Source organism: Geotrypetes seraphini, chromosome 4 (genome assembly GCF_902459505.1).
Source record: "Geotrypetes seraphini chromosome 4, aGeoSer1.1, whole genome shotgun sequence".
Taxonomy (NCBI): domain Eukaryota; kingdom Metazoa; phylum Chordata; class Amphibia; order Gymnophiona; family Dermophiidae; genus Geotrypetes; species Geotrypetes seraphini.
The window spans coordinates 137,401,693-137,426,481 of NC_047087.1; the positions used below are offsets into that span (position 1 = coordinate 137,401,693).

The window sequence follows — 24,789 nt, forward strand, 5'->3', positions numbered from 1 at the left end:
AGATTGGCTATTATTTTGAGAGAGGATTTAGAATTTAAAATTGTAAATTCCAACCAGACACCTCACTTAGAGATTTTGGCTTATCAATTAGGGAGTCCTTTGTTGAAGGACTCACTTATGTGTATTCTTTTCTATATCCCTCCACAAAAATGTGTAGGAGCTAAAGCAGTGTCTCTCAAACTTTCTTGAGCCAGGGCACACTAAAGGTAGTGTCCACGGCTTGAGGCACCCAGAAGTGCGCAGACGTCACCATGATGACATCACGTATATGCAGGACATCATCACATTGACGTCTGCGCATGTGCAGAGGCTCTCCAGATGGGCCTTGAGATGCCAGTACAGGGTGCTAACAGGGAAGAGAGCCGGAGAGAAGGAGAGGCACTGGTGTCAGCTGATTGCCTACAGCAGTGTTTCTCAACTACTTCAAGCTAAGTACTCTCTAAGTCTAACAAATATCAATTGAATACCCAAACCACAGACCACCCAAGCTCTGCCCTAGATCCCATCCCCTTTACTAATTGTAATGCAATTTTTTCCATTCATTTTTCATATATACACACCATATACACAGCAGATATAAATTCTCAAACTGACACATTTCAATCACTATATTGAAAATAAAATCATTTTACCTATCATTTTACCTATCAGCGATCCTCTCCAGGCTGCTGTAATTAGCTATAAAGGTGAAACTAGGAGGCCAGGGGGAAAGCCGTAGGATGCTAAAAAGAAGGGGGAAACATGCAGGCCTTCGGCGAATCAGGCAGAGCTGGCACTGTACCGTGTAGGGAAGTCAGCTGACAGGCACCTCTCTTCCTCCTCAGTGGCACACTTGGAATCTCAGGAGGCACACTAGTGTACCTTAGCACACAGTTTGAGAAACACTGAACTAAAGAATCTTTTTATGACTTTTTACTACATAATTCTTTTTCTCCATACTGCCTCCTCCTAGGGGATATTAATCCACATCTGGAATTGTCTGATTTGGTCCATATTTGAACTCAGTGTGGCTTTGTTGGCTTTTTTTTTCCTACTGTTTTCTCTCACAAGGTAAGTTCCATCCAATTTTATTATTTATTCTCTGCTACAGAAGCTGGAATTCCTACTCTTTCAGAAATGCACTGTCTTTTTGGGGAGAGAGGGGAGCAGGGGAGGTCATCGCTGAAATCCTAAATGCAATTTGGCCCATTTTTGAATTAGTCTTTAGGCTTCATCCTGTTCCATTAAACTCTGATTTATTTTTCCCCCAAATAGATGGATAGACAATCTTGACCCCTTTTGTAAAATTCTCTTTCTTTCTTTCATTCATTGGATTAGAAAGAATTTTTAAAAAGTATTATTAATAAAGATAAATGTTTTTTAAAAAGCTGCAGAATTAATTGCCAGAGAATTTGGTCAAGGCAGGCACCACAGCTGAATCTAAAAGGGGTTTATAAACTTTTTATCCAGAAACTTGTTTAATAAGATATACAGTACTTGTGAAAAGTCACTTCTTATTAGCAAAATGCTATTCTTTAGGACCAAGCATATTAATGACCTGGACTTGTCTCTGTCAGACAGGTTACTGAGCTCAACGGGTCTTTGGTCTGACCCATTAGGGCACATCTTATGTTCTCACCTGGACTCAGCTTCTGCCGCCTGTCCCTTGCTGTGGTCAATCACATGCATCTGAGGAATATCTGGGGCATAGATCTGTACATCTGCTCCTTTTCGACTCAGGTGAACCAGGATACTAGAATGACAAATTGTAAAAACAAAGCTAAGGTGATTATTTTAGAAGACTATTTGAATTTTAGATGTGCATAAATTGGCATTTAGACATTTATACTGCATAAACAGCTAAATCCCATTTTTAAAATCTGAGATATAAATGCCAAACTCTAAAATGTGCATATGACAAGGCGGCATGGTCTGGGCATTTTGGGGTGAAACTACAGCAAGCCTAAAAAAATGTGTGTATTCCCCATTCTGGAAAAGGAACACATATCTATATCCAAAAAAAGTCAAGTTTGAGATTTACACTTTGCACTCAGGGCATCAAGATTTCAGAAAACTGTTCCATTAAAGCAGCACTCCTTTAGAGAAATGAAGGCCCTCTTTTACTAAGCTACTGAGGCCCGGGTACTAAATGCTCTGATTCTCATAGGGATTCTATGAGCATTGGGGCATTTAGCATGGTAGAAACTAGAGAATGACACGGTGACAAAATTCATCACCGTTCCCGTCCCCACAGATAACCGCGGGAAACCATCTTCATGTCATTCTTTAAGAAGAGAGGGAAGAATCAGAGTATGAATGGCCACAACCACTGACCCACAAGCTTTGCTTTGAAGAATCCTGGAGTAGAAGGACCGAGGTTGAAATAGACACTAGAAAATGACATGGGATTATTTCTCGCGGTTATCCGCGAGGACAGGAACGGTGATGAATTTTGTCACTGTGTCATTCTCTAGTAGAAACCTCTACTGTGGTTTAGTAAAAGGGGGAGCGATAAGAAAGATCACCCCCTTAGTTCCTCATTGGTAGATATGACCACCCCCATCCTCTATTCACCAAAATGAAGGGCTACGTTTATGTTTCTAAAATGGCTGACAAACATTTATGTTGCTATTTCATAAATTTATGCACTGGCACATCAACACTTCAAAATTTCATTTATCTGTTGAAATTTTAGATGGTTATGATTCCAGTGTTCCTGTTACACATAAATAGCTGACGATGCCAAACTATGCAATATAGTGAGAGACGGCAATTCGCCCGATAGTATGACACAGGACCTACATTTGTTTGGAACTTTGGTCCTCGACCTGGCAGCTGGGCTTCAACATTAAGAAATGCAAGATCATGCACCTCGGCAGCAGAAATCCTTGAAGAACTTACACCTTGAATAGTGAGACCTTAGCTAGAACTTCAACAGAATGAGACTTGGGAGTGATCATCAGCGCAGACATGAAAACTGCTGATCATGTGGAGAAGGCTTCATCTAAGGCAAGACAGTTGTTAGGTTGCATCCGCAGGAGTTTCGTCAGCCGGAAGTCATAATGCCATTATACAGAACCATGGTGAGACCTCATTTGGAATACTGTGTGCAATTCTGGAGGCCACACTACCGAAAAGATGTGCTGAGAGTAGAGTCGGTGCAACGGATGGCCACCAGGATGGTCTCGGAGCTCAAGGATCTACCGTACGAGGAAAGGCTGAAAAATTTGCGGCTGTACTCACTCGAGGAACGTAGGGAGAGAGGAGACATGATCGAGATGTTTAAGTATATTACCGGCCGTATCGAGATGGAAGAAGAGATTCTCTTTTTCAAAGGACCCTCAGCCACAAGAGGGCATCCGCTCAAACTCAGGGGCGGGAAATTTCATGGCGACACCAGGAAATATTTCTTCACCGAGAGAGTGGTTGATCCTTGGAACGAGCTCCCAGTGCAGGTGATCGAGGGAAACAACGTGCAAGAATTTAAGAGCAAATGGGATCACCATGTGGGATCCCTTAGAGGGTTAAGCCAAGGGAACCTGCCACCAGGAGTGGGATCCCTAGGATAGTAGACTTGGGGGGTGTAAGCATATTTAAAGAAGGTGGTTTTTACTTTTAAGTTGTCTGGTCCCTTGCAGCCGCGTGGCGGCTCCTCCCGCACGGAGAGGGGAGGAGGCCCTCCCTTCCTCAGCCCTGCGCGCCTTCAGCTGGCCACGGCTTCACACGGGCTCCACCGACAGCCATAGCGACCTGAAAGATGTACGAGTGCGGATATGTGGTGCAGTAGCAGTATTTCCCTCCCCCTCGTGCCTTACCGGATTTTTTTTTTTTGTGTGTGTAAAAGTGCCCAGCAGCTTCTCTCAGGATCCCTGCCTGCCTCCCTTAGTCCCTTGCTGCCCCCTTCCCGCGGTCCCAACAAACGTCCTTACTCCAGCAGGGGCCGCAACACTCTAAACACGCTGCTTCGCGGCCTGCTACTGCCCTGATTTGCTCTGCCCGAGTCAGGCAGAGCAAATCAGGGCAGTAGTAGGCTACGAAGCAGTGCGTTTAGTGCTGCAGCCCCTGCTGGAGTAAGGACGTTTGTCGGGAACTGTCACGCCACTGGAGCCGGGAGGCGACGGAGAGGGCAGGGGGTGCTAGCGGCCGGCAGCCGCCACTCCGAGGCCAGACCGTAAGCCGCGCATGCGCACTTCCTAGCTACAGCTCACGGAAAACGGATGCACGCATAGGAAGTGCGCATGCGCGGCTTACCGTTTTATTATATTAGATAAGATGTTCCCTGGAACAGTGTTCTTCAACCGCTGGTCCGCGGACTGGTGCCGGTATGCAGAAATTTCCTGCCAGTCCACAGCTGGAAGATGCCTCGGGCCTTAGGAGATCAGTGCACAAAGCTGCGGGTGGCGGCGGCTACTATGCGCATCCTGAGCCTGAACTGGAAGTCTTCTCTCCGACGTCACAACGTCAGAGAAAAAGCTTTCAGATGATGTGTGGGAGGCGTGAGGAGCTGCCGCACATGGCTTTGTGCACTGATCTACTCATGCCTGAGGCATGTTCTGGCTGCAGACCAGCAGTGAGGAAGTGGAGTACTGCATCCAGCACTGGTCGCTGTACATGAAGAAGGACACGGTACTACTCAAGAGGATCCAGAAAAGAGCGACCAAGATGGTTAAGGGGCTGGAGGAGTTGCCAAACAGTGAAAGATTAGAGAAACTGGGCCTTTTCTCCCTCGAACAGAGGAGATTGAAAAGGAACATGATCGAAACATTCAAGGTGCTGAAGGGAATAGACTTAGTAGATAAGGACAGGTTATTCACCCTCTCCAAGGTAGGGAGAACGAGAGGGCACTCTCTAAAATTGAAAGGGGATAGATTCCGTACGAACGTAAGGAAGTTCTTCTTCACTCAGAGAGTGGTAGAAAACTGGAACACTCTTATGGAGTCTGTCGTAGGGGAAAACACCCTCCAGGGATTCAAGACAAAGTTAGACAAGTTCCTGCTGAACCAGAACGTATGCAGGTAGGGCTAGTCTCAGTCAGGGCGCTGGTCTTTGATCAAGGGCCGCCACATGAGCAGGCATGATGGACCACTGGTCTGATCCAACAGCGGCAATTCTTATGTTCTTAACCACCGGTCCACGGACCAGTGTCGGTCCACAAAATAATTATTTTATTTCCGCCAGTCCATAGGTGTAAAAAGGTTGAAGAACACTGCCCTAGAATATTTCCTCACTGGATAAATATTTAACTAAGCTAGCTCATTGTTTACTTTATAAAGCTAACTTAGACTTTGTTATCATAGATGAAAGGCACAGTTCTGTGTAAAGTGACTGTAAATCAAAAGTTTAATTAACTGTCCCAACATATTTGATGCTATTTGGGGGAGGGGGGTTCTCTCTCTCTCTTTGAATAGAAGTCTCTTACCAGGCCCTTGGGATTCATCTCTCTATGGCACATCTTTCCAATTCCTATACTTCTGGGACTGAGACCTCCTTTCAGTGCCTCTTTTCCCGAAAACTTCTCTTATATAGAATGTGTCCATAGACATTAATGCCTTTTTCAGTCATTAGATATACTGTAGACCAGTGTTTCTCAACTCAGTCCTGGAGTACCCCCTTATCAGTCAGGTTTTCAGGATAACCACAATGAATATGCATGAAAAGAATTTGCATAAATGGAGGCAGTGTATGCAAATCAAGTTTATGCATATTCATTGTGGATATCCTGAAAACCTGACTGGCAAGGGGGTACTCCAGGGCCAAGTTGAGAAACAATGCTGTAGACAGGTTCAAGTGTGTGTAATACTGGCTTGGCATTTCATGATTGGTCCATCTTAATGAAGTAAAAGTCATGGGGGGTTGGTCCTAGGATGCAAAAGTCTTGTTAGCATATAACCCATCACTTTAATAGGTCCATCAAAGGGGAGTCAATAGACTGTGATATTAAGAGATACTCAGGTAATCTTGCACATGTTCCATGACCTGAAATAAACATTCAAACCACTTCAAAACTAACCATATTGGGCTAAATTCAGTAATGGCACCCAAATTTGGGTGCCCAAAAAATGAGTGCTATTCTATATGTGGTGCTTCAAGTTGGCCTCCATTTATAGAATAGCGCTTAGTGCTGGAATCCACACCCAATTTTGGGCATGAGGATTTAAACCAACTGAAACCTGGTGTATCCTTGTGCCGTTGCGTTCTGTTTTTCCTGCTTCCCCGACGCCAGGCCAGACACGTACAAGCGCCGGGTCCATAAGCCTTCTCCCCCACATCAATTCTGACATCGGAGAGGAAGTTCTGGGCCAGCCAATCGCTGCCTGGCTACTGATCCCAGGGAAAGCAGTGACTTCCCCTTCGTCTGTCCCAATAGCAGACTATGGACTTTTCTTCCAACGGTCCCATGGTCCACAGGACATCTGTGAGCCACTGCTAGACCATATGCCACCTATCTTGAGACCCCTGACAGGGAACCCAACGGTCTGCTAGGTTCCAAATGAAGGAAATTGCAGAGGAAACAGACATGATCAAAGGTGAATAAAATCTTAAAAAAAAAAACAAAAAAATCTTTATTATGGTAAATTAAAGTACTTTACCTTATTGTCAGGGAAGGTAAAGCTTAAGCCCCTAAAGCAGTCCATTCACGGCAAAGCACGGCCGTGTCGGGCAGTACTTTAATCTACCATAATAAAGATTTTATCCACCTTTGATAATGTCTGTCTCCACAATTTCCTTACTATGAGAATACCTTTCAAAACTGAGGCTATCACAATAAGGTCAAGAATCGAACCTCTTCTGATCCACATACAGAATCAGTCTGTCATCAAAATGGCTACTGTTCCAATCAAAAACTGACACCATATATCCAAGTTTCCATAGACATGTCCACTTTTCTAGGTGACTTGAGTGTCCAGGCAGTTTTGGGGATTATAACCATTTTTCCAGGTTTCTAGGAGATAGCCTGCACCTGCACGGTACCAATTTCCAAGCTTCCAAGTTTATTTGAAATTTGTTATTTCACTTATTCAAGCTTCTAAGCTGAGTACAAATTAATACACTCATGTTGAGACTAACAACAAATATGATGGACATACATGAACAATGGGAATTGGTGAGGAACTATATCAGTTAAAGTAAAGTAATATGAAAAAGGTAAACACATAGGGGAAGGGGAATCAACCTGAGATTTAAATAGGGCAAAATTAATACTGAGCATCCTTAATAGGATGGTTATAAGTCGAAAGCATGCTTAAATAGAAAGGATTTGTTTTGATTTAAAACGGTCTAAGGATGTTTCTCCCCTTAGATAAAGTGGTGCAGAATTCCAAATTTGAGATGCGATAACAGAAAAGATCATTGAACGTCTCGTGTTAATATGCTGTAAGATGGAATAGATAACAAATGTTGAGCGTTAGTAACAACTACAGTATTTTCACTCATATACCGCGCACCTGTGTAAAACGCGCACATGGGTATACCGCGCGGGGAACACAAATTTATGTAATAAAATGTTAATATAGTGCGCACACGCGTATACCGCGCATGCTAAAACCTCCTTCCGCCTACTCCGAACCGGCATCCTCCCCCCCCCGCTCGTGGCACCCCCCTCCCCCGCGATCCTACATCCCCCCCAGCACCGCAAATACAACTCTTACCCGATTGGGCACCGGCACCAGCACCAATGCACAGCATGTGCCAGTGCCCGAAGATCCTCCCTCGTTGGTTTGGGCTGGGCCGGGCGGTGCGAGAGAGATCCTCCTTCTTCCTCTGCCGGGCTGGACTAGGCTTTGAGCATGAGCGAGACCAGAAGGCTTTGAGCATGCGCAAATGCTCAAAGCCTAGTCCAGCCCGGCAGAGGAAGAAGGAGGATCTCTCTCGCACCGCCCGGCCCAGCCCAGCCCAGCCCAAACCAACGAGGGAGGATCTTCGGGCACTGGCACTGGCACATGCTGTGCATTGGTGCTGGTGCCCAATCGGGTAAGAGTTGTATTTGCGGTGCTGGGGGGGATGTAGGATCACGGGGGAGGGGGAGTGACGCGAGCGGGGGGGGAGGATGCCGGTTCGCAGGGGGAATGCCGGATCAGAATGTTAAACAAAAATTGTAAAACGCGCTCACACGTATAACGCACATAGTTATGCACGGTTTGTAAAATCGTGTATAACGCGCGCATTATATGCGTGAAAATACGGTAATTATGACCGGAATTGCAATACAGATGATAACAAGAAATTGGAAACATTGGGATTGTTTGAATTTTTCATTCTGGTGGGAAACTGTATGTCAGTATTATAGGTTTGAAAGAGAGATGTCAGAAAAATCTGGGGAGTTTAAAAAATTTAAAGAAACATGGGGTCCACTAGATACATATGTTAATTTTCTTTAAACATACCCGCTTAGAAGAGGTCACGTGGTGTCATGAGCGCGTGAGGACGTCTCCTCGCTCGCTCCGGGGCTGCCCTGCCGACTTTTCCCTAATATCTGCTGAATGAACCCCGCTCTTCGCGCGCACGCCACGGATTGTGCTTGCACTAGCCTATGGAAAAATACCTCACCAGATCCAGGGATCTAATGCACGCTAAATCTGCCCGCAAAGATCGAGATCGGGTGCGACCTGGTGACCCCAAAATGGCGGCGAGCCCCGCGGCGGCGGTATCGAGCCTGACAGAAGCCGCATTGAGCGACATCAAGGAAGCTCTGGCCCAGGTCCTGGGACCGAAATTGGAGGTGCTGACCGCGCAGATCACTAATATTGAAACGCTGCTGGAAACAGCGTCGGCGCGCACCACAGAACTTGAGCAGCGGGTTTCTTCCCTGGAGGACACTGGTATCACTCAGAGTGCCGATCTTCTTGCATTACAGGCGCAGGTTCGAGCCCAAGCTGATAAATTAGATGACCTGGAAAACCGGTCTCGTCGCTCGAACCTGCGCCTGATGGGTGTCCCGGAAACGCTCCCGGATCGCTCGCTGCCGGAATTGATGGAGGGGTGGCTGCGAGCGGAGCTGCCGCTTTCTTCTGCTGCGGGGCCTGTGCGAATTGAAAGAGCGCACCGCTTGGGCCCTCGCCCTGGTCTGGAAACCAGACCATGTGTGGTCATCTTAAAGCTCTTAAACTACAGACACAAAGTGGAGATTCTACAGCAGTACAGAATCAAGAAAGATACTTTGAAATATGATGGCTCCCCGATTCGCATCAGTCAAGACTACTCTATGGCCCTGCAGGAGAGGAGGAAGCCTTTCTATTCACTGTGTGCACAGTTGTCGGAGCTCAAGCAGAGGTTCCAATTCAACTACCCAGCTGTATTGCGGATCCAGCGAAATGGGATCTGGAAATCCTTTCACTCGCCAGATGAAGCGGCTGCATTTATCAAACTTCTTGGTGGCCCAGACTCGGGGGCTGTCTGACTGAACTGTTACAAGTCTTGCAGTGTGGTTTATTTGTGCTAATGGCTAGTTCTGGTTCATTAGCGGGGGGATTGTGTCTTTTGATGGGGCGGGGCGGCCCGGGACGGGACGTCTTGGGTGACCTCTTAGCTCCCACATGTGGGGGAAGATTGGGGCTGTTGGGGGGATTTGGGGAGAGGGGGGGTCCTGGGTGGCAGCGACATTGTTACTAGTTTATTTTGCTTTTCCTTTTCAGGGTTGTCCTGGGCTAATTGCTTTCAAAGTGGTGAGGGTGTCTACAAAGTGTGTGTGTGTGTGAGTCTTGGGGTGGGGCTGGGCACCCTGGGACTCTGTTTTCCAGAACTCATTGCTAGCTGTGGTAGGTCTGGTGTTGGCCTCTGATGGGTGACCGGAAGCTGCGTATACTTTCCTGGAATGTATCGGGCATTACTTCCCCCGCTAAACGCACTAAAATTTTGTCTCAACTGAAACATCACTCGGCAGACATAGCCTGTTTACAAGAGACTAGACTTACGGACTTAGAACACCAGAAATTACGCCGGGGTTGGGTGGGGGACTTGCATTATGCCTCCTCCCCTGGAAGAAGGGCGGGGGTGGCGATTCTATTTCGGAAGGGTCTGCAGTGTGCGGTCCAGGTTCTGAGGCGTGACACTCAGGGTCGGTACCTTTTGGTGCGGGTGGTTGGATCTGGGGGGCCCTTTCGGCTTCTGGTGGGATATGGCCCTAACAAATATCAACACTCATTTTTTCAAAACTTGGTTAATATTTGTTTGCGAGATTCAGAATGTCCCCTGATTGTAGTGGGTGATTTGAATCAGGTAATGGACCCGGGTGTGGATCGCTCTGGAGGAACGGGGACATCGTCTGGGAGGCTGACTAAGGGGATCCCTTATCTTTGTCGAGCTCTGGGACTGGTGGATCCTTGGCGGCTCTTACACCCCACGGAGAGAGATTACACTCATCAGTCCAGAGCTCATGGTTCTTTCTCCAGGATTGATTATGCACTTTTATCTGAAACGCTGTTTGCGCAGGTCTCGGAGGCCACCATTGGCCCTCTTGAGGTGTCGGACCATCACATGATTTGGTTAGATGTTGCAGTGGGGGGCCCTGCGAGTTTGGGGGCGGGATGGAGATTCCCTGCGTACTTGCATGAAGACGTTCATTTCCGGGAATTTCTAATGACCAAATGGGAGGCCTATTGTTCCTTTAATGCGCAACACATAGAACAACCTATTTTATTTTGGGACACAGCTAAAGCGGTGTTGCGTGGAGATATTATAGCTTACGTTGCCTCTAGGACCAGACGCATTGCACATCGCATAGTTCACCTTGAGCGTTATTCGCGGCAGTTGAAACGTGAACTGCTGAATTCCCCGTCGGTGGCTACTAATGACATGTATAAAACGGTTTTGGCTGAGTTGAATACTCTTATACATGAACGCACGAAGAAATTGTTATTTTATAGAAAGTTTCGATTCTATAAACATGGAAACAAGACGGGGAAATTGCTAGCATCAGTAACAAAAAGCTGGTCGGGTTCTAGATATATTCCTATGATCCGTGAGACCTCGGGGAACATGTTGACCTCAGCAGTGGCAATTGCAGATTGTTTCAAACATTATTTTGAGGCCTTCTATGCTTCCCCGGGTCCCTATATGGGTCCTGATGTGAGTGATTACTTAGAGGACGCAGGGATGCCTAAATTATCTCCTGCCCAGAAATCTAGACTAGATAGGCCTTTACTCACACAAGAAGTGTTACGAGCAATACAAACATTGAAGACTTGTACGGCTCCGGGGCCGGACGGTTATTCTCCGGAATTCTATAAGATCTTATCCTCGGTCCTGGGGGAGCCCTTGCTAAATTACTATTCAGCAGTTCGCGACTGCGGTACATTTCCCTGCTATGCGAATGACGCTCTCATTACTTTGATTCCAAAGCCATCTAAACCACCCACCGAGATTGACTCCTACAGACCGATTTCGCTCTTGAATGTTGACATAAAAATTTTAGCTCGAGTACTGGCAGATAGGTTAGCACCTTTGTTGCCTTCCATCATAGTGCCAGAGCAGGTGGGTTTTGTTCGGGAGCGGCACTCGGTTTTGAACGTACGGAGAGTGTTGATGGCGTTCTCACGGGCACAGCATACTCAATGTCCGGGTCTGTTAGTTGGACTGGACGCGGCAAAGGCCTTTGACAAGGTTCAGTGGCAGTACCTCTTTCATGTATTACAGCATGTAGGACTCCCGGACAGTTACTTGGCCTTCCTCCGACCGCTTTACTCAAACCCCACCGCCTCGATATTAGTAAATGGAGTGCGCTCTACTGGCTTTGTTGTGGGTAGGGAGACTCGCCAGGGATGTCCATTGTCTCCGCTGCTCTTCTTGTTATACTTGGACCCTTTGTTGCGTACTCTCCAGAGAGATGATGAGATTGTAGGATTGTCCGAGGGTTCTGCCCAGTTGCGGGTGTTGGCATTTGCCGACGACCTTTTACTCACTCTGGGGGACCCACATCGATCCCTGTCTCGAGCGTTGGACATCCTTGACGAGTTTCATCTTTACTCTGGCTTGACTCTTAATAAACAGAAATCCCTGGCTTTGCCAACTTCAGATGCTGTACGTCAGGGTTGGCAGGGGGAATTCCTGTTGCAATGGGCTTCTTCTTCCCTGCGTTACTTGGGGGTGGTCATACCTCGGGATCTGGATGGACTGTACACTGCTAACATTTTACCCCTGCTCCGTCGTACGGAGTCTACTCTTTCTAACTGGAGACGCCTTCCCCTGTCCCTTTCGGGCCGTGTTGCCCTCTACAACATGATGATCTTGCCCCAATGGCTTTATATCCTACAAATGCTCCCCATCATGCTTTCCCCGGCACATGTATCTCAACACAATTCTCACCTTACCACATATTTATGGCGGGGGAAGCGGGCTAGGATTTCTTTATCCAAGTTGATGTTACCTCGTAGGAAAGGGGGGTTGGGTCTCCTGAGTGTTTCTAGATATAACCTTGCCTGCCAGTTACGACATATCCACGATTGGTTTTGTGATACTAAATATTTTTCCTTGCCGGAGATTGAATGCTATTGCTTTAAACCCTACCATTTTAGTTATTTATTACACGCTCTCCACTTGCCAGACCTGCCACAGCTTCGCTTGCATCCACTTCTACCGGCCATGCGCAGCGCTTGGAGATCCCTGTGCAGACTGTTGAAGATCAACTCCAGGGTAACGGCTTGTTTGCCCATTGCGGGCAATGGAGATGTCTCACCTGGTCTAGATTCTGGACCGTTTCATCGCTGGACTTCAATGGGACTTCAGTACGTCACCCAGGCTGTACACCATACGGGACTTCCTATCTCCTTTCCTGATTTGACCACGCAATTCCACTTTACCGCAGCTGACTGGTTTGCCTACAGACAATTACAACATTACTTGCGGAACTTGACGCCAGCGGTGCTGTGTGAGGAGACCTACACTAAATTACACGAAGTCCTTGGACTGACAGCACAGGACCTGATACCCCTGAAAATGTATCATGGGTTACTGCTAGACTGCTTGAGAGATATAGATTTCCTGGCACTGGCCAGGAAATGGACGGAGGACTTGCGGGTGTCCATCACAGCTGAGATGATTCAAAAGGGACTTTGCTTGGGGAGTGCTCTACGCCTCTCTTCCATGGAGTGGGAACGCAATTATAAATTCATCTTGCGAGCCTTTTACCCCCCCAAGAGAGCTCATATAATGAGGATTAGTGCGGAGCACAGTTGTGGTAAATGCGAACAGCCCATGGCATCTTTTGGACATATGTTCTGGACCTGCCCACTGGTGTCTGCCTTTTGATTGCAATTGATATCTGCCGTGGCCCAGTTATGGGGGTGTTCTTGGAGACTGCATCCGAGCTTCCTTATTACTTTACAGATTCGTTTCCATCCACCCAAGCCGGGCTGCTCAGCCTTTCTTAAGAGGACTATCCTGCTGGGGAGGAAGTGTGTTCTGTTGCAGTGGCTTTCTTCTCAGCCCCCGACTGTTCAGCAGTGGAGAGCATTAATGCTACAGCAAATGTTGCTGGAGCGCAAAGACATTGTGGACTTGTCAGCCAAGTCTGGCAGACTTTTTCGTCAATGTTGGTATTCTTTTAGTTTGACCTTTACTCCTTGTATTCGTAGACAACTCTGGGATGCTTGAGATGCTTCTTGTTTATTTCTCACTTTGGTTCTAGTTGCTGCTGCCTGGGTGGGGTGGGCGGGGGGTTTGGGGGGGGATTGGGAATTGAGTTGGTATGGAGAAAAAGTTTTGTTTGCTATATGCTGTCATTTTATTCTCTTGTTCAATAAACATATTTACACATAAACATACCCGCTTAAAATGTACCCTTTTGGACTTGGTTTCAGTTCAAGATCCTTTTAAAAAAAAACCACAAAAAAAACAAACCACCCCACTCTTTATTTAGTTTTTAATGCCATCAAAAAGTGCAATACAATTTACATACAAATAATGATAATCAAATAAGCACTTATAAACAATCAGAATCTATACAAAAAATAAAATTCCCTCCCCCATCCAACATTACCATCAAGAATAATACCAAAACAAAAGAATAATACCAAAACAAAAGATATACCCCCTCTCCCGCTCCCTGGATAAGTGGGTGCAAAACAATGGAAAATAAAGATAAAGGGCAACTATAACAAATCTACAAAAGACGTCAATGGACCCCAAACCAATTTGAATATCTTATTATGCCCCAGAAAGTCAGCATTCATTTTCTCATACTTATAAGTTAAGCATAAGCTTGCCCACCAGAAAGAAAAACTAAGGTGCTCCCAATTTTTCCAATTGTGAGTAATCATTCGCATGGCTATCCCGGTCATAATTAGGAAAAGCTGGCATTTATAGTTCAAGATCCTTTTATACAAATACAGGAGGTGGGTGGGTGGGGGAGCTTATTTGGAGGGGTTGGTCTTAAGTTATTTATGTAACATAGTAAAACACAATAACATAGTAGATGACGGCAGATAAAGACCCGAATGGCCCATCTAGTCTGCCCAACCTGATTCAATCTAAAAGTTTGTTGGGGGGGGAGGGGGGTTCTTCTCATTAGCTATTTCTGGGCAAGAATCCAAAGCTCTGCCCAGTACTGTTCCAACTACTGAAGTCTCCATCAAAGCTCACTCCAGGCCTGTGGTCTCAATCTCAAACCCTTTGCAGGGCCACATTTTGGATTTGTCGGTACTTGGAGGGCCTCAGAAAAAATAGTTAATGTCTTATTAAAGAAATGACAATTTTGCATTAGGTAAAACTCTTTATAGTTTATAAATCTTTCCTTTTGACTAAGTCTTAAAAATAATATTGTAATTTATAGCTAAAGAGACATATGATGATCAAGAAACTCTTTTATTTTACTTTTGTAATTATGATAAACATACCAAGGGCCTCAAAATAGTACCTGGCGGGCCGCAAGTTTGAGACTACTGCTCCAGTCCATCTACATCTTCCCAGCCACTGAAGCCCTCCCCAGCTCATTCTCCCTCAAACAGCCATATACAGACACAGACCGAGCAAGCCTGCCCAATACTGGCTTTAGTTCTTCAATATTTATTATTATTTTCTGATTCTAGATCCTCTGTGTTCATCCCACGCTTTTTTGAACTCCATCAACGTTTTCATCTCCACCACCTCTCTCAGGAGCGCATTCCAGGCATCCACCACCCTCTCCATAAAGAAGAATTTCCTTACATTGCTCTTGAGTCTACCACCCCTCAACCTCAAATTATATCCTCTGGTTTTACCATTTTCCTTTCTCTGGAAAAGATTTTGTTCTACATTAATACCTGAGTCACCGACGGGACCAAAAGGTCCACCTGGAGCCCCGCACACCAAGCCTGAAAACACCTCCAGGTTTTTGCGTAGGCCGAGACTGTCGATTTCTGCTTGCTCTGCAGGAGCGTGGCGATAACCGCAGAGGAATACCACCTGGCTGTCAAGGCTGCTTGCTCAAGTGCCAGGCTGTAAGACCAAAGCAGTCCAGATCTTGAAGAGCAAGCGGACCCTGCGTGAGTAACCGCCGATGGAAAGGAAGATGCAGACCGCTCCAGGAGCTCAGCCTCACAAGGTCTGCGTACCAAGGTTGCCTGGGCCAGTCTAGAGCCACAAGGATCACTGGACCCCGGTGCAAAACGCGCCCTATCATGGGCCACGGAGGAAAGACGTACAGAAGTTCCCCTGTGGGCCAAGGTTGAACTACAGCATTGAGTCCAACACCGCCAACCTCTTGTCGGCGGCTGAAGAATCTGTCCGCCTTCCTGTTCACTGAGGACGCCATCAGATCGAAAGTGGACGCCCCCCCGCGGTGCACTATGGCCCTGAAAGCCAGCTCAAACAGGGACCATTCTCCCTAGTCCAGAGTCTGACAACTGAGGAAGTCTGCCTGAACATTGTCGAAGCCGGCCACATGAGCCGCAGATAAAGCCTAGAGATGATGCTCCACCCATGCAAAGAGCATCTGAGCCTCCAATCCCAGCCGGGGACTCCTTGTGCCCCCCTTGACGGTTGACATAGGCAACAGCTGTCACATTGTCCGAGAACACACTTGGAACCGTAGCAGAGCTAACCGTATCACTCGTAGCTCCAGCCGATTGATCGACCATCGGCTCTCTCTCAGTTTCCAGCAGCCCTGGAAAGGGACGGACATGCAAACTGCTCCCCAAATGGAGAGACTCGCATCCATAGTCAGGGTCACCCAATCCAAGACCTGCAGAGGAAGCCCTGTGGACAGCGAGTGACTGGGTTCAACCACCACAGCATACTGCTGCACGTGCTGCCAACCAACGCAGATTCATCCCCAGCGCATCTCTCTGGGGATTCCACCTCGACAGAAGTGAAAACTGAAGAGGACGCAGGTGAGCTCTTGTCCCCAGAATTATGTCTATGGTTGCCACCATGAGACCCAACACCTGCAGGTACTTCCAGGCCATTGGAATTTGACCCTTAAGGGTATCGTGTAACGTAAGGATGTACAATATTTTTCTCTTGTTTCCATTTGCTGGCAGATGGGCACAATCTATTCATCTGGACTGGTCTACTATGGACAAAAAGGAAGAGGACTTTTTTAATTTAAAACTTTACAGGGGGGGGAACAAAGGGGGGAGGCAATTGGTGAAAAATAGTCAAATTCAAGAATTACACTATAAATTTCTGCACAGAATATACATTCACCCCAGTAGGGATCAGAAAATGGGGTTGCTCATCTCTGGTGTCCATGTAAACTTCTGTATATTTGAAAAACTATAACAGCCTTTAACTGAATCATTGAACACAGAAGTGCTGTACACAGAAGATCATGGAGAAACCACTTGTGGAACTTATGGTTCTTAAACTGCATATTTTTGATGAGCTGCATTTATTATTATTACATAAGATCAAGGTTCATTGGAGAGAAGGATATGTTAATAGACTACTTTTTCAGGAGGAACAAAGATTTATATCTAGCTATAACAGTGACATCAAATGGTCTTAACCTTGAAACAGACCTTTCAGTGGTTTTATAATTTTGTGACCAATAAGGACACTGTAGTATTGAAAGGTAATCATTTACATATCTTGTTAAATGAAAATATTAGATGAATTGATGTTTTTAGTTTTTTACCTGTATTTATTTATGTATTTAATGATGCATATATTTTTAATTTCATTTAACATTTAATTTTAACTCATTTATATGCAATTATGTATGGTCAGCTTTCAGCTTTAGAGTTTATGGGCAAATATATTTATTGAGCTTATCAGAAGAAACCAAACAAATATACAAGATAAGATGCATATAAGCTCAACTTTCAATATTATAAAACCCACCCCCACAATACCCACTGACCCCCCAACACCCCCCCAAGGTCCTCCTTCCAATTACAACAACAGAAGCTAAGACATAATAAATTGATTCAGGCCTACCAACTAGGTCAGGGTGATACAGAAAAACATGAATTCAACAATTAAGCAAACGGCTGCGAGCTAAGAGAGTCATAGTAGTCCAAAAGGGTTCCCAAGTGCGTTGAAAGATGCGCTCTGGTAGAGAGGAAAAGTCCGTCACATCCCTTCGTTCCCACATCAGGAGGGTAATCAGCCAGCATTGCCAGATGGAATAATCCAGTGTCTCACCATTTCAGCAAGATACATTTCAGGGCAGTAAGGATAGATAGTCCACTTAAGGAAAGCAACTTTAGAGTTTATATTTATTTAAAAAATTTATATACTGCCTAAACTCTAAGTGGTTTCCAAGTATAAACATTCATAAAATTACACCTTATTGACAAAATCCTAACCACTATTTCAATCATACTAAACATGATGTCTAGTTATAAAGTGTCTTTCTCTGTGGTCTATATGTAGGCAATTACAGACAGCTTGGTTGTTAATAATTTTTTAAATTTAAAGTTTAAAATATTCACAGCACACTCTACATATAGGCATCAACAAACAATTGTGTTTTTTGTAATTTCTTAAAATTAAGGCAGTCAGTACATAGTCTTAAGTGTCTTGACAAGGCATTCCACATGGACACAACAGCCATCGAAAACATTCTGGATTTTGTAGCCACATAGCATACTCTCCTTTCCATATGCGCTATTAATTTCATAGCTCCTTCTGATCTCAAGGCTCTTTTAGGTCTATATACCTCCTACAACCTGGTACACTAAAGATACTACCTTATAGTGCACCCGTTGTTTCATAGGTAGCCAGTGTAGTTTTAAGATTGGAGTAATTTGTCATTCTTGGAGTACCATGGATCAATCCGGCCACTGAGTTCATCAACTGTAAAGCCCTAAGCTTTGGTTTTGTCAAGCCCAAGTAGAGAGAATAACAATAATCCAATTTTGGTAAAATTAGGCCTTGCACCACCATTCTGAAATCATAAGGTGTTTCCTATTGTTTGCGGTGTTTCCTATTGTTTGCGGTGTTTCCCGATTCTGATCACATTTAGGTCATTGGAACATATAGAAAATGGTTGCTGACATGCATAAGTGGGGGGGGGGGTTGTTTTTACATTTTAGCATTTTTCCCAGTGAGTTTACTGAATTTTTGCACACATTTTAGCAATTATAGGTCAGCAGACAATGCTTTATTGAATTCCACCATTGGATTGAATTTTTAAAAATTTTCAGAAAACAACTCGTTTTTAATTTTAACAGCACATAATCAGGATCTTTTTAACATTTTATGTATTAATAGACTTATTTTACCTTTAGAAAGGTCATTTTACTATTAGTTTTTGCTTTTGATAAATTTTAAAAACTAGTTTTAAGATTGTAACTTTTGGCCTTTTGTGTAATATATAAGCTTGAGAAAACATCATGGTTGATTTCTTAACTGGCATTAGGAGAATTGCTGCTCTGGAAACAGAATGCAGAAACTGAAGATTTGTAGATGGGTGGGAATTTTGGGAGAGTTAAATTTTACCCAAAACCTGTTTTGTATAATTCTTTCCAACTTCCACTGGGTTAGAAAGAGCAAGTAACAAATTATCCTATATATTCAAATACAAGTCCATCCGAGTAAAAACTGAGGCAACATTTTTCCTCCCCAAAAGGGGAAAAAAGGTTGACTCAAATATAAACCGAACTCACGTCAGTTTTGCAAAGTTACTGTGGGAGTGAGTGGCCTAGTGGTTAGAACTACGGTTGTGAGTTCAATCCCAACCTGCTCCTTGTGATTTGGGGCAAGTCAATATGGAACTAGTGAATTACCGAAACAAATTCAACATCCTCAGTGAACACCAATCAGGATTCAGAAAAGGATACAGCACGGAGACAGTGTTAGCTTCAATATCAATCACCTTTACGGTCTCTTTAGCAAAGGTACTACTGTTCTGATCTTACAACTAGATTTCAGCAGTGCTTTTGACCTAGTGGAACATGAAATAAAGCACAGTTACTTACCGTAACAGGTGTTATCCAGGGACAGCAGGCAGATATTCTTGACTGATGGGTGACGGCACCGACGGAGCCCCGGTACGGACAATTTTAGAGTGATTGCACTCTAAGAACTTGGAAAGTTCTAGCAGGCCGCACCGCGCACGCGCGAGTGCCTTCTCGCCCAACGGAGGCGCGCGGTCCCCAGTTAGGATAAGCCAACTAAGAAGTCAACCCGGGGAGGAGGGTGGGACGCAAGAATATCTGCCTGCTTTCCCTGGATAACACCTGTTACGGTAAGTAACTGTGCTTTATCCCAGGACAAGCAGGCAGCATATTCTTGACTGATGGGTGACCTCCAAGCTAACAAAAAGAGGGATGGAGGGAAGGTTGGCCATTAGGAAAACAAATTTTGTAAAACAGATTGGCCGAAATGTCCATCCCGTCTGGAGAAGGCATCCAGACAATAATGAGATGTAAAAGTATGAACTGAGGACCAAGTAGCAGCCTTGCAGATTTCCTCAATAGGAGTCGAACGGAGGAAAGCTACAGATGCTGCCATAGCTCGAACTCTATGGGCCGTGACAGAACCTTCCAGTGTCAGTCCGGACTGAGCATAACAGAATGAAATGCACGCTGCAAGCCAATTGGACAACGTACGTTTAGAAACAGGATGTCCTAATTTATTCAGATCAAAGGACAGAAAGAGTTGGGGAGTTGATCTGTGAGATTTAGTACGCTCCAAATAGTAAGCTAAAGCCCGCTTACAGTCCAAAGTATGTAAAGCCTGTTCTCCAGAATGAGAATGAGGTTTCGGAAAGAATACAGGCAGAACAATCGATTGGTTAAGATGAAATTCAGAGACAACCTTAGGGAGAAACTTTGGATGTTTACGCAGAACCACCTTGTCATGATGAAAGACTGTAAAAGGTGGATCGGCAACTAGTGCATGCAACTCACTGACCCTCCTGGCAGAGGTGAGGGCAATAAGGAAGACCACTTTCCAAGTGAGAAACTTGAAAGGAGTTGTAGCCAAAGGTTCAAATGGAGGCTTCATTAAGGCGGAAAGAACCACATTGAGATCCCAGACTACAGGAGGGGGCTTAAGAGGTGGTTTCACATTGAAAAGACCCCGCATGAATCTAGAAACCAAAGGATGAGCTGAGAGAAGTTTCCCATGAACTGGTTCATGAAAAGCAGAAATAGCACTGAGGTGGACTCTGATGGAAGTAGACTTAAGACCAGCGTCAGACAAAGAAAGAAGATAATCCAACAAGGTCTCCACTGCAAGGGAAGTGGGATCATGATGATGAAGAAGACACCAAGAAGAAAACCGTGTCCACTTCTGATGGTAACATTGTAGGGTGGCCGGTTTCCTGGAAGCATCCAGAATAGAACGAACGGGCTGAGACAAGAGTAGCATGTGAAGTCAGCCCGAGAGATACCAAGCTGTCAGGTGCAGAGACTGGAGGTTGGGATGCAGAAGGGTCTCCTGATGCTGTGTAAGCAGAGAAGGAAACAATGGAAGAAGAACAGGCTCCACTGGAACTGAGTTGAAGTAGAAGGGAGAACCAATGTTGCCTGGGCCACCGTGGAGCAATTAGAATCATGGTGGCTTGTTCCCTCTTGAGCTTGAACAAGGTTCGTAACATGAGAGGGAGAGGAGGAAAAGCATACAGGAACAGATTGGACCAATCCAGAAGAAATGCATCCGCTGCCAGACGGTGAGGAGAGGAGAGTCTGGAGCAGAAGAGGGGCAGCTGATGATTGTGAGGAGCTGCAAAGAGGTCCACCTGAGGAGTGCCCCATTGAGCGAAGATGGACTGGAGAGTCAAAGGATCGAGAGTCCACTCGTGAGGCTGGAGAATTCTGCTGAGATTGTCCACTAAGGAATTCTGCTGTCCCTGAATGTAGACAGCCTTCAGGAATAAGTGGTGATTTGTCGCCCAAGACCAAATCTTCTGGGCCTCCTGACACAAGAGGCGAGAGCCTGTCCCACCCTGCTTGTTGATGTAGTACATTGCAACTTGATTGTCTGTGCACAGTAGTAGCACTTGAGGGAAGAGGAGATGTTGGAAAGCCTTGAGAGCATAAAACATTGCTCGGAGTTCCAGGAAATTGATGTGATGCTTCTTTTCCTGGGCTGTCCAAAGGCCTTGAGTTCAAATGAGCTCCCCAGGCATAAGGGGAGGCGTCGGTGGTGATGACTAGTTGATGAGGAGGTAGATGGAACAGAAGACCTCTGGAGAGATTGGAGGATATCAACCACCATTGTAGAGACTGATGAAGAGATGATGTCACAAATATGTGTCGTGAGCAAGGATCCGTCGCTTGGAACCACTGGGTAGCTAGGGTCCATTGAGAAGTGCGCAGGTGAAGACGTGTGAAGGGTGTGACATGAACTGTCGAAGCCATGTGACCCAAGAGTATCATCATTTGCTTGGCAGGGATGGAATGTTGTGGAAGCACCTGATGACAGAGAGTTTGAAGAGTTTGAAGACGGTTGGACGGTAGGAACGCTCTCATGAGGACTGTGTCCAAGACCGCTCCAATGAATTGAAGTCTCTGAGAGGGGATGAGATGAGATTTGGGTAGACTGATCTCAAACCCTAGAAGTTGGAGAAACAGGATGGTCTGGTTGGTGGCAAGGAGTACTGTCTGAGAGGAAGTGGCCTTGATTAACCAGTCGTCGAGGTAAGGAAAGACCTGAAGGTGGTGAGAGCGTAGAAAAGCAGCGACCATGATCAGACATTTGGTGAACACTCTGGGGGAGGAGGTGAGACCGAAGGGTAAAACCTTGTACTGGTAATGACAGTGATTGATCATGAAACGGAGGTACTATCTGGACGCCAGATTGACTGGAATGTGAGTGTAGGCCTCTTTGAGATCGAGGGAGCATAGCCAGTCGCCTTGAGAGAGAAGAGGGTAAAGAGTGGCCAGAGAAAGCATTCTGAATTTTTCTTTGACCAAGCATTTGTTGAGATCGCGAAGATCTAAAATGGGTCTGAGATCCCCTGTTTTTTTGGGGACAAGAAAGTAACGGGAGTAGAATCCCTGCCCCTTTTGATCTAGAGGAACTTCCTCTATTGCGTTCAGAAGGAGGAGGGATTGAACCTCCTGAAGAAGGAGGGAAGACTGAGGAGTGTTCAAAGCAGACTCTTTTGGCAGACTTTGGGCAGGAAGAGTCTGAAAGTTGAGAGAGTAGCCGTGGCGGATGATGTTGAGGACCCATTGATCCGAGATGATGATCTCCCAACGGCTGATGAAGAAAGCAAGACGTCCTCCTATGGGTTGAGGAAGGTGGGCAGATGGTAGAACACTGGCTATGCCCTGGAGAACGAAGTCAAAAGGGTTGGGTAGACTTCTGTTGAGGAGGGGGCTTCACTTGTTGCTGTTGTGGTGGCCTAGGGGTTTGGCGTTGTTGCTGACGCTGACGTCTAGGCTGTTGAGGAGCTGGTGGCAAAGGGCGAGCCACATAACGGCGTTGATAGGCCGATTGTTGGCGAAAAGGCCGGGTAGGTGGAGTCTTCTTTTTGGTTTTCAGAAGCGTATCCCATCGAGTCTCATGGGCGGATAGTTTTTGGGTGGTAGAGTCCATGGAATCGCCAAAAAGTTCATCCCCCAGGCATGGAGCATTAGCCAGGCGATCTTGATGGTTGACATCAAGCTCCGACACTCTGAGCCAAGCTAGACGACGCATGGCAACAGACATGGCCGTGGCTCTGGTGGTAAGTTCGAACGTGTCATAGATTGAACAGACGAGGAACTTACGAAGCTGGAAAAGAGAGGAAGAGCACTGGCGAAAAGCAGGTCTCTTGCGATCAGGGAGGTATTTCTCAAAGGAAACCAAATTGTGGATGAGATGCTTGAGGTAAAAGGAAAAATGAAAAGCATAATTCCCTGACCTGTTAGCCAACATAGCATTCTGGTATAGTCTTTTGCCAAATTTATCCATGGCCTTTCCTTCTCTGCCAGGAGGGACTGAGGCGTACACACTAGCTCCTGCAGACTTTTTAAGCGTAGATTCCACTAAAAGAGACTCGCGTGGAAGCTGCAGCTTATCAAAGCCAGGAATGGGGATGACCTTATATAAGGAATCCAATTTATGAGGAGCTCCTGGGATAGTCAAAGGAGTCTCAAGATTTTTGTAAAAGGTTTCTCTCAGAATATCATGGAGGGGTAATTTGAGAAATTCCTTTGGAGGCTGGTCAAAGTCCAGTGCATCAAGGAACGCTTTGGATTTCTTGGACTCAGCCTCCAAAGGAATAGAGAGATTCACACATCTCTTTCAAGAAAGAAGTGAAAGAGGCAGAATCTGGCTTAGAGGATGGATCTGGAACAGAAGGATCCTCATCACCTGATGAACACTCACCCTCAGAGAGAAGAGGCTCTTCGGAGTCGCCCCACAGATCAGGGTCCCTAATTTGGGAACTGCGATCCCGAGACTCCGGTGTGGAAGGTTCAAGGTGCCGGGATTTACGTACCGACTTGCCTGACCTCAAGGAAGCGGTACCAGGAGAAGTTAAAGGCTGTATCGGTGCCGAAGTTTGAACAGCCTGATGCAGCGATCTCGGCTCCGGTGCCAGAACTGGCATGGAGACTGAGGAAGCCGAATGAACCGGTACCGATAGGGTGGATGCGGACAAAAGAGGCTGCCCCACCGTCGGTACCGGGGGCTCAGACCGGACCGGGACTGGAAGGTTCGGTGCCAATAGAGCAGGAAGGAGCTGTTGCAACTGCTCTTTAAGCTGCACTTGGAGGACGGCCACAATTCGCTCGTCCAGCGAAGGCACCGGTACCGCTTTTTTCTTCTGCGGTATCTGCGGTACCGCTCGACGCCCCGAGGATGAGGAGCCCGAGGTCGAGGGACTCACCTCAATAGGGGCGGAGCGCTTCCGCGGGCGCCTCGTGGTCGGCAGGACTGGGCTCGCTGCCACAAAGACCGGAGGGCGCTCCAGCGGGGAAGGCTTCTTAGCCGTCTTACCTGAGTGTTGCGACGCCGGTGCAGTGTCGCGCGGTGTCGAAGAGGTGGGTGCCGACTGAGACGGGGGCCAATGTCGATGTCGATGCCGCAGGGTCAGACATATCGGCACCGAAAAGTAACCGTTGTTGAATCTGACGGTTTTTCAAAGTTCGTTTTTTCAATGTGACACAGCGGGTGCAGGTGGAAGCCCGATGATCTGGACCAAGGCACTGTAAGCACCAGTTGTGCGGATCGGTCAGAGAAATGGGCCGTGCACACCGCTGGCACTTCTTAAACCCGGGCTGGGTGGGGCATGAAAGTAAAAACGGCTTCTGCCAAATCGAAGGCTGAGGCCTCGATGGTAGCAACAGGCCCCGCCGGGGCGAAACCGAAAAAAAAGGAAAGTTTTTTTTTTTTTTTAAACAATAAAGAGTAATAGAAAAAAGGAAATAATATTTCCTCACAGGGTTTTCGCGAGCGGGAAGGCGATACAAAAAAATCTTTTCAACAGCCGTTGAAAAGGACGTGTCTTCTTAGCTC

The 24,789-nt window shown here is 46.2% G+C and overlaps 1 protein-coding gene across 3 annotated transcripts in view; it reads right to left on the reverse strand.

Annotated features, from left to right (window-relative positions):
* The window catches only part of GATD3A (glutamine amidotransferase like class 1 domain containing 3A), a 158,123-nt gene that overhangs the window by 115,364 nt on the left and 17,970 nt on the right, over nt 1–24,789 (reverse strand). For all 3 annotated transcript variants that reach the window (XM_033941461.1, XM_033941460.1, XM_033941463.1), the window contains exon 3: nt 1,619–1,732. In XM_033941461.1, the coding sequence (XP_033797352.1) occupies nt 1,619–1,732 (114 nt within the window). The remainder of the gene's footprint in view (nt 1–1,618; nt 1,733–24,789) is intronic.